The sequence below is a fragment of the Prionailurus viverrinus genome, chromosome B2 (genome assembly GCF_022837055.1).
Source record: "Prionailurus viverrinus isolate Anna chromosome B2, UM_Priviv_1.0, whole genome shotgun sequence".
NCBI lineage: Eukaryota > Metazoa > Chordata > Mammalia > Carnivora > Felidae > Prionailurus > Prionailurus viverrinus.
In genome coordinates, this window is record NC_062565.1 from 63,884,578 (window position 1) to 63,899,967 (window position 15,390).

The 15,390-nt window shown below is 35.0% G+C and overlaps 1 protein-coding gene across 9 annotated transcripts in view; it reads left to right on the forward strand.

Moving 5' to 3' along the window:
• FAM135A (family with sequence similarity 135 member A) overlaps positions 1 to 15,390 on the forward strand; it is a 119,954-nt gene that overhangs the window by 102,064 nt on the left and 2,500 nt on the right. For all 9 annotated transcript variants that reach the window (XM_047859525.1, XM_047859531.1, XM_047859530.1 and 6 more), the window contains 5 exons: positions 689 to 780; positions 1,286 to 1,383; positions 3,038 to 3,189; positions 4,970 to 5,080; positions 13,454 to 13,567. In XM_047859525.1, the coding sequence (XP_047715481.1) occupies positions 689 to 780; positions 1,286 to 1,383; positions 3,038 to 3,189; positions 4,970 to 5,080; positions 13,454 to 13,567 (567 nt within the window). The remainder of the gene's footprint in view (positions 1 to 688; positions 781 to 1,285; positions 1,384 to 3,037; positions 3,190 to 4,969; positions 5,081 to 13,453; positions 13,568 to 15,390) is intronic.

A 15,390-nucleotide genomic window follows, 5' to 3' on the forward strand; every position in this document is an offset into this window, starting at 1 on the left:
AAAACAGTTATCTCTATCAATGCTTGAAATATCTAAAAGATAAAAATATTGGGAGGGTAAAGTAGAAATCCAATAATCGGGAACATCTTTACATTGCTAATTAAACTGAAGGAAGTAACCAAAAAGCCACTAATTTTTAAAAGCAATAATTATTTTTATGTTATGTATTATATCTAATAAGTATTCTATATTTATAGATATCTTTTAAGTTAGTAATTAAAATAAACTCTCTTAGATTATGTAAATGGAATTTTATTTCTACTTAACTGTTGCAATACCGCCAAAGGAAGTGAACAGATTAAATCTGAAACACGTTCAAGGTTTGTTAAATGATCAACTATAATAGTGATGGAAGGAGTACTTCCGTCAGTCATTCACAGCAACCACGTTCAGCAATCTCCAAAGCTAACAGTATAATAAATACACCGTCCGATAGGAAAGTGAAAGCATCAGTGTGACCAAAACTCCTAAGAAACCAGGTGTGAAAGACATTGTCTGGCTAATGGAAATCAGCTTTGAAATGAAAATTGAGGACTCTATTTCAGAGTGCTTTGTCTGTTCAAAACTGGCAGACATCATATATTTAAAGACAGATATATATTGGTCTTCAAATATATGATGATATACTTTATACCTTTTGCTTTATCTCATCCTTTAGACATAATTTTTCATTGTCTTCATTTTCTAGGTAACAGTGCAGATCTCCGATTAGTAAAAACTTACATTGAACTTGGACTGCCTGGGGGAAGAATTGATTTTCTTATGTCTGAGAGAAATCAGGTACAGTATTATAGCAGTGTTTCCAGTGGAAACAAAGATTTTTGTATTGCTTTCTACCTAAATATTTGCTTACTACAAAATGTCTGTTACAACTAGAAATAACTTTTCTGATTTGTATGAAATTTAACATTAATACGTATCACAAGGAAATTGAAATCACTTACAGTGTGACTTGTGAGCTCTTCACATGCACAAAATTTCTAGAATTTCACATTTCTATGCAAAAATTTTATTACTTAAACCATTGTAAATAACCTTATGTTAAATGTGGATGGTGGGCTAAACAACCAACCTAATGAAGCAAGTGTTATTAAGAACACTGAATCTTTTCTTTTCCTAGAAATTTACTCTTGCTCATTTTAATATAATGAATATTATTCACCAGCTTCTCTAAAAAACATTGATCTTAACCATATTTTAATACCTAAATTAAAAATGTTTATATTCAGTTTTTCATGTGATTATTCATATTCAATATATAATATGTCTGTTTTCCTTTGTTTAGAATGATACTTTTGCTGATTTTGATAGCATGACTGATCGCCTTCTAGATGAAATAATACAGTATATTCAGATATATAGTCTAACAGTCTCAAAAATAAGGTAACTTTTATCATATTCTGTAATATTGTATAACATTTTTATGTCTGTGAATTATAGAAAAATTACAGAATTTGTAGTAGTTTTGTTGCACTATTATGAAATATAGGAGACAATTCAGTTTATCCAATTTAAAGAGAAAAGAAAAAATTTTTAAACTTTAGGGAGAGACCATTATATGTTTCCATTTATATGAATAATCCAGAATTGGCAAACCAGAGACCAAAGTAGATTAATGATTACTTAGGGCTCGGGGAGATGGCAAATGGGGAGGTAATAGCTAAAGGGTATAGGATTTTTTTGAGGTGTTGAAAATGTTCTAAAAATCTCTTGTGGTGGTTGCACAACTCTGCTAATGCACTTAAAACTATTAAATTGTACATTTTAAATGAATGAATTTTATGTTACGTGAATTATATCTCACTCAATAAAGTGGTTACCAATAAGAAAGATTATAGAGCAATGGATATATACAAACAAATGAAGCAACAGAAATACTTCCAAGATTTCATGACTGTACTTTGTAAGTCTGTTTTCCACAAGCAAGAGACGATGATCAGCCAATATAAGTCTCATAATTTAAGCAGATATTGTAGATAGACATGGGAAAGAGAAAAATGTTTGTTTGTTTGTTCTAGTATAGTAGGACTTAAAGAAAAAGTCAAAACTAATCATTCTGCCTCAAAAAGTTTAGTAAACTTTTTGTTTACTAAATTTAACACAGTGATCTTATATTCCTTTTATTCATTTGAAAATAATATTTTAGTTTTTTCATTCATCCACAAAAGTCTTACATCTTTTAGATTAGATTGTCAATTAAAATCAACCATTATTCAAAAGCCTTATCTGGTTAATTGAGGCTTGTTAGTTACCATCATAACTCTCACCCCACAGCTTCAGGAACTTCACCTTGGGAGGGGAGTTTATCCTGAGCTTCTCACTAGCTGTATCTATAAGCCAGTTTAAGATAGCTTTCAAACTCTCTTCTTTCCTTGCTTATTATTCCCAGGGATCAATATACCATCTATTATAAAATGATGGTAAGCAGAAAGGCTCTTTTGATTTAAACTATTCCTTAATAAAAGTGAGGTGCTTTATAAATATTAGTTACTCTTTTGGTATAATCTTAGATTTATAGTAAGATAATACACATATTTTATCTGTGCCTTGAAAGTACTCAAAGAACTCTCCCACTTTAGAGTGTAGACCAGAGAACAAATGAAAAAGATATGTAATTTCTCCTAAGTTATCCTTTATAGGTACAATTTCATTATTTTGTTTTAAATCGTGACTTAATGAGTAATAATTGCAATGTGTGGTTAAGGAGGCCCATTTATCATCCAGTCAAACTGTAGTTTACTTTTAAAATGTATTTGTTTCTAAGCACTTACAAACTATGAATATAAATTTTCTGATAAGCAATATCTTGTTTCTGCAGAATATACATTTAAATTATATAATAGGAATTTTCTACTACATTCTCACATTTTTATCTTCAAAACTTAAGTTACATAATTTCAAAGTATCAAACCATAATTTAAAACATTCTCGAAATTTCCAAATTCTTAGTATTTCACATCAGTGTATAGTGATATTAGCGTTAATATTTCTTTTTAAAATTAATACTATGGGAGAAATGTCTTTTTTTTTCTTAAAGCTTTATTGGACATTCGTTGGGCAATTTAATAATCCGTTCAGTGCTTACAAGGCCAAGGTTTAGATATTACCTCAACAAACTTCATACCTTTTTATCTCTTTCTGGACCTCATCTTGGTACACTCTACAATAGCAGTGCTCTTGTTAATACAGGTAAAAAGTTTTATTGTTCAATATAAAAAATACGGCATGGGGAGAAAATTTAAATACGGATTTAATGTTTTCTAGTGTTTATTTTAGAGCTGATATGTCACATACTTGGAATTGATGAAACAAAAGATACAGCTATTTTTCTACTTTGTCATGCACATGAAACAAGCTGATAAAAGTCATTTCAGAAAATGAATATTATATTGAGATGATATATGTCAGAAGTCACAAAAGCATTTTTAACTGTTTTTAGTTAAACTATCTAAATATTTTCAATAAATGTTTATCTTATAAACAGGCTATTCTGTCGTTCCATTAGTTGAGCAGATAAAAAGGAAACACCTGTATTTAAGGTATTATAAAGTTATAAAATATTAAATGTAGGATGTTAAATCTGATTTTGTAACAAAAAAAGGGATATTATGAAAAAATACATTCTAAAATTTTTGAACAAATTAAATGAGAGTTAAGACCCCAATTTTGATTAGAATGAATATTTTCATTAAGAAAGAACTGATACTTGGGGCACCTGGGTGTCTCAGTCGGTTAAGCATCGGACTTCGGCTCAGGTTATGAGTTTGAGCCCCACATTGGGTGACCTCGAGCCCCACTTCGGGTGAGCCCTGTTTATCTCTCTTTTCTCTCTCTCCCCCTCTCTGCCCCTCCTGGGATTCTCTTTCTGCCCCTCGCTCACTTGTGCCTTCTCCCTCTCAAAAAAAAGAAAGAAAAGAAAAATCTGATACTTGCTTTGCCTTTTGTTTGGTTTGGTTCTTCCCTTGGATTTTTTAAGTAGTTTTTATAGTTTAGGCTATTGATTCCCATTGTGAGAATAAATTAGATTTCATTTGTCTCTTTGCATTGAGCCTTGAAACTCTTATTTCCATTTTCTCTTTTACTTTCATTGACAAAGAAACCATACTGTTTTCCTTGTGCCGCATTCCAAACTCTGGTATCCAAAATAGATTTGGATAGTGGTAGATTTTTATAATTTTAAAAAGAGGACATGAAAAAGATGAAATCAGTAAGTAACATAAACTAGAACCCAATGTGAATAGTATGCAGCATTTTGAATTTCTTCACTAAAATTTAGTTACAAATTTAATCAGTTAAAGAGTTTTTTTTCTCTTCTTCCCCTGTTCCCCTCTGTAATATCAGAAGTAACAAAAGTAGAAATTGATATTGCACAGTTTTGAAAACCCATTCCAGAGTGATTGGGGTTTCACTTAATTTAAGAGGAAGATGCATTTAAGTATGGGTTACTGATAAGTAACCATTGTAAAGAAATACAATTAAATATGAAACTTCATTATAATCAGCTCTTACTAGAAAACATTAACCAATTGCTAATCCTAAGAGTTAGTCCTTATACAATTAGTCCTCCATAACTATATTTATCTCTAGACTGAAGATTCAGTGCTTAAGTATTTGGATCTACTACTGTGTTTGAAGTTTTTCCATCTCTGCTTCTTTAGAATTTGAACAAATATATCTAAAGGTATAATTTTCCCAAATTTGTTCTTCTTAAACCATTATGTATTTCATTACTGAATAGGCTAGAAATAGCAAGCCCTCTGTTAACCACCATTAACCCATAGTTAAATGTATATGTTTATATTTGTTATCAGAAAAAGGAAATATTTTGCAAATATATTTGTTATTAGCTAAGAAGATGCTAGTTTGGTAGATGTCATTTTTGAAGTGAAATGTATTTTAAAATTAATAATCTTGACATATGTTACCCTATATTTCCACTTTTACTCACATGTCATCTATAACTCTCTAGGTCTGTGGTTTATGCAGAAATGGAAAAAATCAGGTTCTCTTTTACAACTGACATGTCGAGATCATTCAGACCCCCGCCAAACTTTCTTATACAAGCTTAGTAATAAAGCAGGTAAGTATACAGTAAGAGTTTTGAAAATATTCACTTGAAAACCTATTTAAAATAAGCCTTTAGCAAATAAATTATCAACATGTCTTTCTGGTGATTAAAAAAGTATCAGTCAGGCGTGCTTGGGTGGCTCAGTCAGTTAAGTTTCTGACTTCGGCTCAGGTCATGATCTCATGGTTCATGAGTTCAAGCCCCATGTCGGGCTCTGTGCTGGTGGCTCAGAGCCTGAAGCCTGCTTCAGATTCTGTGTCTCCCTCTCTCTCTGCCCCTCTGCCACTCACACTCTGCCTCTCTCCCTTTCTCAAAAGTAAATAAATATTTAAAAAATTAAAATTAAAAAATTAAGTATCAGTCAACTGTAACTTTTTAACGTTAATTTATTTTTGAGAGAGAGAGGGAGGAGCAAAGAGAGAGGGAAGCTAAAGCAGGCTCCAGGCTCTGATCTATCAGCACAGAGCCTGACGCGGGGCTCAAACTCACAAGCCATGAGATCATGACCTGAGCTGAAGTCAGACACTTAACCAACTGAGCCACCCAGGTGCCCCAGTCAACTATAATTTTTTAATAATGAAATAGACTCCTAATTAAAGCTAAGCAATTAATAACATAGTTGTTTGATTTTAATGGATTGTATTTGTGTTGTGTAAACACAGGTACTTCGAAATTATCCTTAACTTTTTGACATTTATAATTTAGTACTAATCATAAGTCAGTTTGGCAACTAGGCCTCTGCATATCCTGGCCCTCCTGCCCCCACCTCAGTCTTTAACCCTTTTTATTAAATGCCATATATTTTTCTACCTTCCTATTCAATGGCTATAAAGCTCTTCTGGAAAATGTCAGAAACTAAACTATTAATAATTATATCCTCTATAGATTCTTACTACTGGATGAATCTTGTTACTCATCTCTTATTAACTGATTATCAAATATAGTCCCTATCTTGCGTTACATTCCAGGTTTTTACAACCTGAGGTCCTCAACTACTACTTTGCCATCCTCACTGTCTATAAATTACCTTACCTCTGACTTTACCATCTCTTCCTGTCTCACCCTCACACTCATGTCTCCCTACCATATTTTTTTCCACTGTGTCCTTTGAAATCTCCATTTGAGTGGAACAGACTCAAATGTTTATCTTCTTCAAAGAATGCTCTCTCCATTTCCTTTAGAAAATGGAGACATAAGTGAAAACTAGATACTTCCCCAGCCTACTCTCATTTCCCCACTCCCTCTGGTTGTAGAGCAGATATTGGCAAACTTTTTCTCTGAAGAGCCAGATAAATATTTTGGCTTTGCAGGCCATGTGATCTCCGTTGCATTGTAGCACAAAAACAGACACAGACAATACATAAATGAGTGTGGCTGTGTTAAAAAAAAAAAAACAAAACAGTAACAAAAACAACTTTATTTCAATTTTATTAACAACAATTTTATTTCAAATAAAAAGAAAAGAAAAAGCAGCAGGCCAGATCCCACAGGCCATTCCTTGCTAACTCCTGCTACAGGAGAAGCTCAGTTTCTCATATACTGTGTACTACTGAGAGGGGAGGAAGCAGTCCTCTTGCTTTCCTTTTCAAACTGCAATGATTACTCCTCTATTGTCATAAAACTTTCCTTTGGATTTGTACCATCCAAGCTCTGCTACCTTCTAGTCATCTTCGTTTTTCTTTTTTTTTTTTTTAACGTTTATTCATTTTTGAGAGCCAAAGACAGAGCGTGAGTGGGGGAGAGTCAGAGAGAGAGGGAGACACAGAATCCAAAGCAGACTCCAGGCTCTGAGCTGTCAGCACAGAGCCCGACACGGGGCTCGAACCCACCATTTGCGAGATCATAACCTAGGCCGATGTCAGACACTTAACCGATTGAGCCACCCAGGCACCCCTAGTCATCTTTAATATAATGATCTCCTGGTCACTCCTCACATATTCAGTGAGAACCCCAGTAAGAGTTCATTGACAAATAGAGAATTACACTTGGGAGAAGATATTCTTCTTGGATCTTAATATACCTAATCTTGGCATCATTTTTGGGAATTTGATTAAGTCAACCCTTTAGATGATCATCAAGCATAATAGAGGCTTTCTCAACTATAGTAACCTTCCATTCCGCTCCACTTGGAACCCTACTAATGGCTGCATTCCACTCCTGAAATTTCAATCAATTTTCCATTCTGAGACAACAGTATTCTATTCTCTTTCTCACTCATTCCCTTACTCTCATCTGCTTTTCAGACTATTTAAGATCCCTACTAAGTATTCTTAAATTACCCTGTCCTTCATGGTTCACTCCCTTCCTGTTCCATCCCAGACCCCATGATTTATCATTTTTATCATGCATACATTATTACCCCAGGTATTACCATCATGGCCATCTAGCAACCTGTGTTACCGTTTCTTTACCTGGCTTGTTGAGCTCTACCAAAGTGGATCATACAGACTTGCAAATCACTACCACGGTAGATCCTTGGAGTTACCATCTAGTTAACTCTAATAGCATCTTAACCATTCCCTAGAAGCTTTTGCAGGTTTTACCTCTTTTCATCAAACTTCTAACTACCACTGCTACCTTCACTTCAACAAATGACTTTGTTTTCCTACTTTATCTGCGAGTCAAGGCTATCAAGCAAGAATTTTCCTACTTCCTTTCTTTTTAGCTACAAACATGACCACACCTGTGCTTTCCTTATAGTTCAATAAAAGATATATGTCTATGGTGCAAGAATAATTTCCCTTTCTGTTTTGGAACCCATTCCTTCTCTCTGTCTTTCAACATTCTCCTTTCAGTGACTAATTCCTTAACATATAAAGTTATTTTGTTTTCTCCCATCTTAAGTTTTAATAATAATAGATACCTCCTTTGATCACTGATTCTATTGTTCTATTTCTTTTTTTTTAATTTGTTTTAATCTTTATTTATTTTTGAGAGAGAGAGAGAGAGAGAGAGAGAGAGAGTGCAAGCAGGCGAGGGGCAGAGAGAGAGGGAGGCACAGAATCTGAAGCAGGCTTCAGGCTCTGAGCTGTCAGCACAGAGCCCAAAGCAGGGCTCACACTCGTGAATGGCAAGATTATGACCTGAGCCAGTCAGACACCTAACCGATTGAGCCATCCAGGCACCCGTATTTCTCTTTTTTAATAAGAATTGAGCCTCATAAAAAAAGAAAACAATTACTTTCACTACTTCCTCACCTTTTATTTCACTCTTCAATCCATTATAATCTGATTTCTGTCCTCACTTCTCCATTGAAACTTGCCATATCCAAGTATCTCTTTTCTTTCTTTTAGTTGAACATGCTGTCATTTGTGACTATTGAAAATACCCTCCTTCTTGAAATACTTTCCTACCTCCCAGTCTTTATCAGCCTTTCCTGATTTTCTTCCATGTTGGCTCTTTGCTTCCGACGTAGATTCCTTTTCTCTCCTTGCCCCCTAAATATAGGTGTTCTTGGGCTCCAGCTTCTGTCATATGCTCTTCTCACTCTGTACATTCTTCTTTGACAACATCATTTCATATCCATCTTCACCATTGGTAACTCAAGTATGTATCTTTAGTCCTCTAGGCTGTATTCTAGACTTACATGTCCAGCTGCCTACTAAATAAATACATTTGCTTAGATGTCTCATGGTTGCCCCAAATGCAATATTTTTAGATACCTCATCTTTCCCCTCAGATTAACTTCTCTCAGTTCTACATCTAACACAGTCTGCACAACCAAAAACCTGGAAGTTGTCTTCTAGACTCCTTCTCATTCTCCCCATACATCTGCTTAGTTACTAAGCCCTGAAACATTCAGCCTTCTTAGTAACTAATAGAGGCTTCACTTTCTTTTCTTTGCTATTTTCTTAGTTCAACCTTCATCACTCTTGCTGAAGTTATTGCTATGGCCTCCAAACTGGTTACTCTGCCTCCTCGGTGCCCCTTTCTCCCTAGTCTTACTTCTTCTTTAGATAAAATTACCTTCTGAAAATTACATCAGGCCATATTGCTCCTGTTTGAAAAATCTTTTCATGATGGCTTGTGGCTTTCAGGATGAGTTTTAAATTCCATGACTTACAGCATCAAATCCTTTATAATCTGGTTCCTGATTCTTTTACTGATTTCATATCCTGCTCTTCCCACAGATATATCCTTTGTTTTAGTCATGCCACACATGTTTTATGCTACACTCACCCATGTTTTTTCTACCACCATTCCATGGTGGTAACACCATGTGTTTACTCATCTTTTTAGAACTGATTCTCTTCAGGGCGCCTGGGTGGCTCAGTCCAGTTGCGTGTTGGACTCTTGGTTTCAGCTCAGGTCATGCATGATCTCACGGTTTGTGAGTTTGAGCTCCATGTCGGGCTCTGCACTAGCAGCATGGAGCCTGTTTGGGATTCTCTCTCTCTGCTCCTCCCCTGCTCATGCACACACACACTCTGTCTTTCTCAAAATAAATGGACAGACTTAAAAAAAAAACAAAAACAAATTCTCTTCATCTTCTAAAGTTAAACTCAAATACTACCTGCTATTAAAAGCTTTCTTGATGCCCTCTCTCATTTAATGCTCCTCTACTCTCAGAGTACCCACTAGATTGCCCAATATATACCTAGATTTTACACCTCCACACTGACCTCATCAATGAATTCCAGTCTTCATTTGCCCTCTAGACATCTCTACTTACATATCAAACTGAATATGTCTAAACCTGAACATATTGTTTTCTTTTGCTAACTCTTCTTTCATCATTTTAATCGTACTCTGTCTTCTAAATTACTTAGTTTTTTGAAATACCTCAAAAAACTTTGCATTTTGCAAAACTTTGACCTCACTTCTTTGCATTCTACCTCCCGAGATTGTTAAAATTGTAACTGAACTCTAATTAAACACAGAATCTGAAGCAGGCTCCAGGCTCTGAGCTGTCAGTTCAGAGCCCAACAGTAGGCTCAGACCCACAAACTGTGAGATCATGACCTGAGCTGAAGTCAGACACTTAACCACCTGAGCCACCCAGGTACCCCCTGAGCCACAGTCTATTTAACTAACTTGGTTCTTGCTAATAAAGTAAACCTGCCATGCAGAAGCACAATATTAGTATTAACGCATTGTTGTTGAAAAACTGTTATTAAAATTAGACTACTAACTTTTAAAATGCATTTTTCAAGTACAGTACTGTCAGACACCAGGGTGGCTCAGTCAGTTAAGCATTCAACTCTTGATTTCAGCTCAAGTCGTGATATCACGGTCTGTGAGATTGAGCCCCATGTCAGGATCCACGCTGACAACACAGAGCCTGCTTGAGATTCTCTCTCTCCCTCTCTCTGCCCCTCCCTCACTTGCACTCCCTCTCTCCCTCTCTCTCTTAAAATAAATAAACATTGAAAAAAAAGTACAGTACTGTACTGTCATTTCCCTGTAGAACCATGTCAGAATCTCTGCAAGGAGCTATTATTTTGAAAAATAGATGTTAATATAATGCCTATTCTTACAATATATGGTATAGAAATAAAACAGTGCCAAGAAATTGGGTGGTCATTGGGAGTATAGAGTCTAAGGACAGGTTCATTGATTTTTTTGTTTAATGGGAGATATTACAGTGTTTTATTAATGATAATGATTCATACAAAAGAGAAAATTGATACAAGAGAGGGACAAGACAGCTACTAGAGCCATGTCTTTAACTAGGAAGGAGGGAATGGCATCTCACATTCTAGTGAAAGGGCTGGCTTAAGGTGGGAACATACACAGCTCATCAGTAGAAGAGCAAAGACAGAACATGAAGTCACAGGTATGGTAGGTTAGTTTGGTTAAGATAGGAGTATGTGGAAGTTCTGTTCTGATTCTTCTATATTTTTCAGTGAAAGAGGAAGCAAGGTCATGAGGTAAGACTGAAGAGGGGATAGAAGGTGCTGGCAGTTTGAGGAAAAATAGTCATTTAGCATAGCACACAAATGAATGTTACCTAGCAAGGCTGCCATAGGCTGTGCAATGCGCAGCCCCAAGAAGTGTCATTCTCGTGACACCTGAAGTTGCACAGTATGATAGCCCTTTATGGGGAACACGAATATATATCTTTCAGAAAAACGAAAAAGCCAGCTATGCTGTTACATAGGCTGGTTTCATGCGACTTGGGATAAAATTTTAGTGAACAGCATCAACTTAGATTCAGAAAGCACAGTACCTAGAACAGCTTGGGTAGAAGTAAAGATGGTATACTACAGGACAGTTTTTTTTCACGGTTTGGGCTACCCCTTAAAAGAATTTTGAAGAAGTATGTACTTGTATAATTTTAGGGTGACACCAAAAATATATTTTCTATAATTTTAAATAGTGGCAAAGGATATATTTTCTGGCATATAAGGTAGTACATACTTCCTGTAATTATATTTTCATAAAAATATAAATTCATTCAGTTGGAGTTATATATTCAGTTCATATAGTTTCTAGAACTTGTGTGCCATAAAATCTAATTGGCAGTGCTAATTCTTATTGTCATACAGTCAAGTCAAACTTATTTTTGTCAGAAAACATTGTATTTCATTCGTATTTTGCTTCATTCCCCCAGAGACTTTTATACCTCAGGCCATATGCCACAATAAAATCTGAAATAGATTGGAGAAATGCCTTTCTCTAATAAAGTGGGAGAAGGACAAGTCATTTTTAGGAAAACCCTCATACAGAAGTTGAGATCTAGAATTCAGTTTCCTTAAAGCTATACATGCCCATCCTCACCATCTAGAGTTTTTTTTTTAATTGAAGTATAATTAATATACGATGTGACATTGTATGTATAACTCTGTGCATATATGACATACAGTTTCAAGTGCATGGAAAGTCTTAAATTACCCCTAAAGGTAGATGTATACCAGTTTGAAGACCTCTCTGCTTAGGTCAAAATTATATGACCTAAACTAAGCACCCCAATCCTAATGTATTGTCATTATTGGCTTGTATCTTATTTAATAACCACATGGATTTCTTATTTTTTATTTATTAGTCTGAGCTACATAGCAAAATTAGTAATACATAGTAAAATTAGAACATTACTGGTAGTGGGGTGCCTGAGTGGCTCAATTGGTTAAGTCTCCTAAACTTCAGCTCAGGTCATGATCTCACGGTTTGTGGGTTCGCCCGCGTCAGGGTCCCTGCTGTCAGTGCTGAGCCCTCTTCGGATCCTCTGTCCCCCTCTTTTCTGCCTCTCCCCTGTTTGTGCATGCTCTCTCTCTTTCTCTTTCTCTCAAAAATAAACATTTTTTTAAAAAGGTGGGGAGCCAGCTGTTGGGTAAGCCTCCGACTCTTGATTCAGCTCAGATTATGATCTCATGGGTTTTGTGAATTCCAGCCTCTGCATCAGGCTCTGTGCTGACAGTGTGGAGCCTGCTTGGGATTCCGTCTCCCTCTGTCTCTGCCCCTCCCGCGCACTCCCCCTTCAAAAATAAATAGATAAACATTTTTTTTTTAAAGGCTCCACTAGCAATCCAAGAGTATTTAAGAAAAACATTACTGGTAGTAAAGTGGACAGGAACTTGGTTTTTCAGTGCTTAAATGAGTTAATTAGTTCAAAGTATCACAAGACCTAAATTCACGTAGTTTGCTGAAAAATAAAAATAGAAGAACCTGACTAAAATCCGTGGATGGATCACAAACCTCCTATTTTTACTGAAAAATCTTAAGTATGTATTCTCTTGACATCATACTTCAATAAGGAGAAAATATTATTAATATTAGGCAAGAGTCAGATGAGAACTTAAAAATCAGCTTTAAATGATTTCATATAGGGTGTACTGTTTGTTCTTATGGAAAAGTATGATTTTGTTTCTTTAGGAAACAGCCCTAAATATTGAGGATTATCTTTTAGAAAGTAAGAAGGTCATAAAATACTTCCTTGTAGAATTTTATCCCACCCTATATAATCTCTCTTGTACCCACGCACTACCATGTCACAGTCCTTGCTCTCACTCAGCACAAACACACATTTCTCATACCAGCATGTAAACTACAGAACAATGAAGGTAGGGGTTTTTTTGTAGATAATATATGGAAATTGGAGAACGAATTCATCAGATTTAAAAAGCCATAAACTTATTAGTACTACTAAGGAAATTTAAAAAATTGTGGTCACTTAATATATTAAATATAACATATTAATAGAATATAATAGAATATAATTAATTAATATAATATATTAAACAATATATTTAATATAAAATTAAAAGTTAATTCAAATTAACTTTTATTTAATTTTTATTAAATTTATTATTTATTGTTTATTTATTAAATTAAATTATTAAATATTAAATTTAACTTAATATATTAAATTAAAAGTTAATTTAAATTAACTTACTAATTTAAATCTGGTTACTTACTGCATTATAATTCCATATTTTTTCTTCATAGGGCTTCACTATTTCAAAAATGTTGTGCTAGTGGGATCTCTACAGGATCGCTACGTTCCTTATCACTCTGCTCGTATTGAAATGTGTAAAACAGCTTTAAAGGACAAACAGTCAGGTAACTAAGTAAATTAGAAGTATTTTATCTCCATTTGTTCCTCTGACAGTGCATCCCATTGTGATTTGTATTTGTATTTTACCAACTACAAATGAGATTAAAACTTTTTTCCTATGTTAATTGATCATATTATTCTTTGAAATGCCTGCCTATGACTTTGATTCATTATTTTACATTGAGTTATTTATCAGTTTCTCAGTAAAATCTCTATGTATTAAAAAAAAAAGAAGTATTTCACACAGTTGTATCTACAACATGAGCTTTTTCCCACATTTTTCTTGTAGTCCCTTTCTTTCTTCTTCCTCTCATCTCTCCCTTTATTTCCTTTTCCATCCACTGTTATTAACATCTATCCTTACTCTTTTTTTTCCTTTCTTTTCTCCTGGCATGTGGTGTTTTTGCCAATAAAACCATCATTCTTATGAAAGAGTTCTTTTATCTAATTACAAATGCTGCTTTTGCTGCCTCGAAGGTAATCTGTACTTTGATTTCCTCACAACTGTTGGGATTGGTGATTATGGTAACAATCATGCTGCGTGTTCTGCTGTATCTTGCTTTTCATCAAAGATGGCAGCAAAGACTTACCTCACTTTAATAAAGTAATAAAGATTTTATATATTCTTTTGCTAGTTTTGAATAATAAATTTAAATCATAGCTATTTAGAGCCAGAAGGAGACTTGGGTCTTGTTGGCTCATTTTATAATTGAGGCCCAGAGATGCTAAGTGGCTGATCCAAAGTCACTGGTGATTAATTAATTACAGGCTTAGGGCAAAAACACAGGTGTCCTTCCTTCCCATATTTCCTCAGTCCCTTTTTTGGAATGAGGCTGATTTTTAAATGAACTCTTAATCCTTTGCATTTTCCACAGTTTAACAGTGAGCAGCCTGTTTAGGCAGGGACTCTCTCTTACATATATTTGTATTGGCATTGCCTGGCATGATGCCTGGCACACAATGGGTGCTCTGTTCATTTAACACATTTTTTTTAGCATTTTGTGACATCAAAATAACCTTTTTTTAATTATTATTATTAACTTCTGTTGTAGCAGGGATTTAAGGATAAATTAAGAAGAGATTTAACTTCCAGATGGGTCACAAAAACTAGAGAAATGCCCTTTGTTTTAACAGTGATCTTTGCCACTAGGGGGCAGGGGGAATCTAATAAAGACAGGTTTGGATTTATTCCTATGTAAAAATACTTTTTAAATAGCATAGAACCAGAAATCCAGCTTGACAATCATAATGAAAACTAAGAGAAGATGGGGCGCCTGGGTGGCGCAGTCGGTTAAGAGTCCGACTTCAGCCAGGTCACGATCTCGCGGTCCGTGAGTTCGAGCCCCGCGTCGGGCTCTGGGTTGATGGCTCAGAGCCTGGAGCCTGTTTCCGATTCTGTGACTCCCTCTCTCTCTGCCCCTCCCCCGTTCATGCTCTGTCTCTCTCTGTCCCAAAAATAAATAAACGTTGAAAAAAAAAATTTAAAAAAAAAAAAAAAAAAAAAAAGAAAACTAAGAGAAGAGGTGAGAGAAAAAGTTTTGTATGAATTTATGTGATAATAATCTCTCATATATCTCTCTCTCCTTTCTCTAAATGTACTTCCATATTCTTTTCCTTTCTCATGATTCCTCAGGGATAAACTCTGCCTCTCAGAAATTTGATACTTGCCTCCCTAAAATCCACAGGTCTATGGATATATGTTTGCACTCGTCTATAGTAAGGTGGTGATACACAAGCATTAAAAACTGTTTGCCCCTCGTAAGAAACTTTGTGCTTTTATATACACACACACACACACACACACACACACACACACACACGTATATAT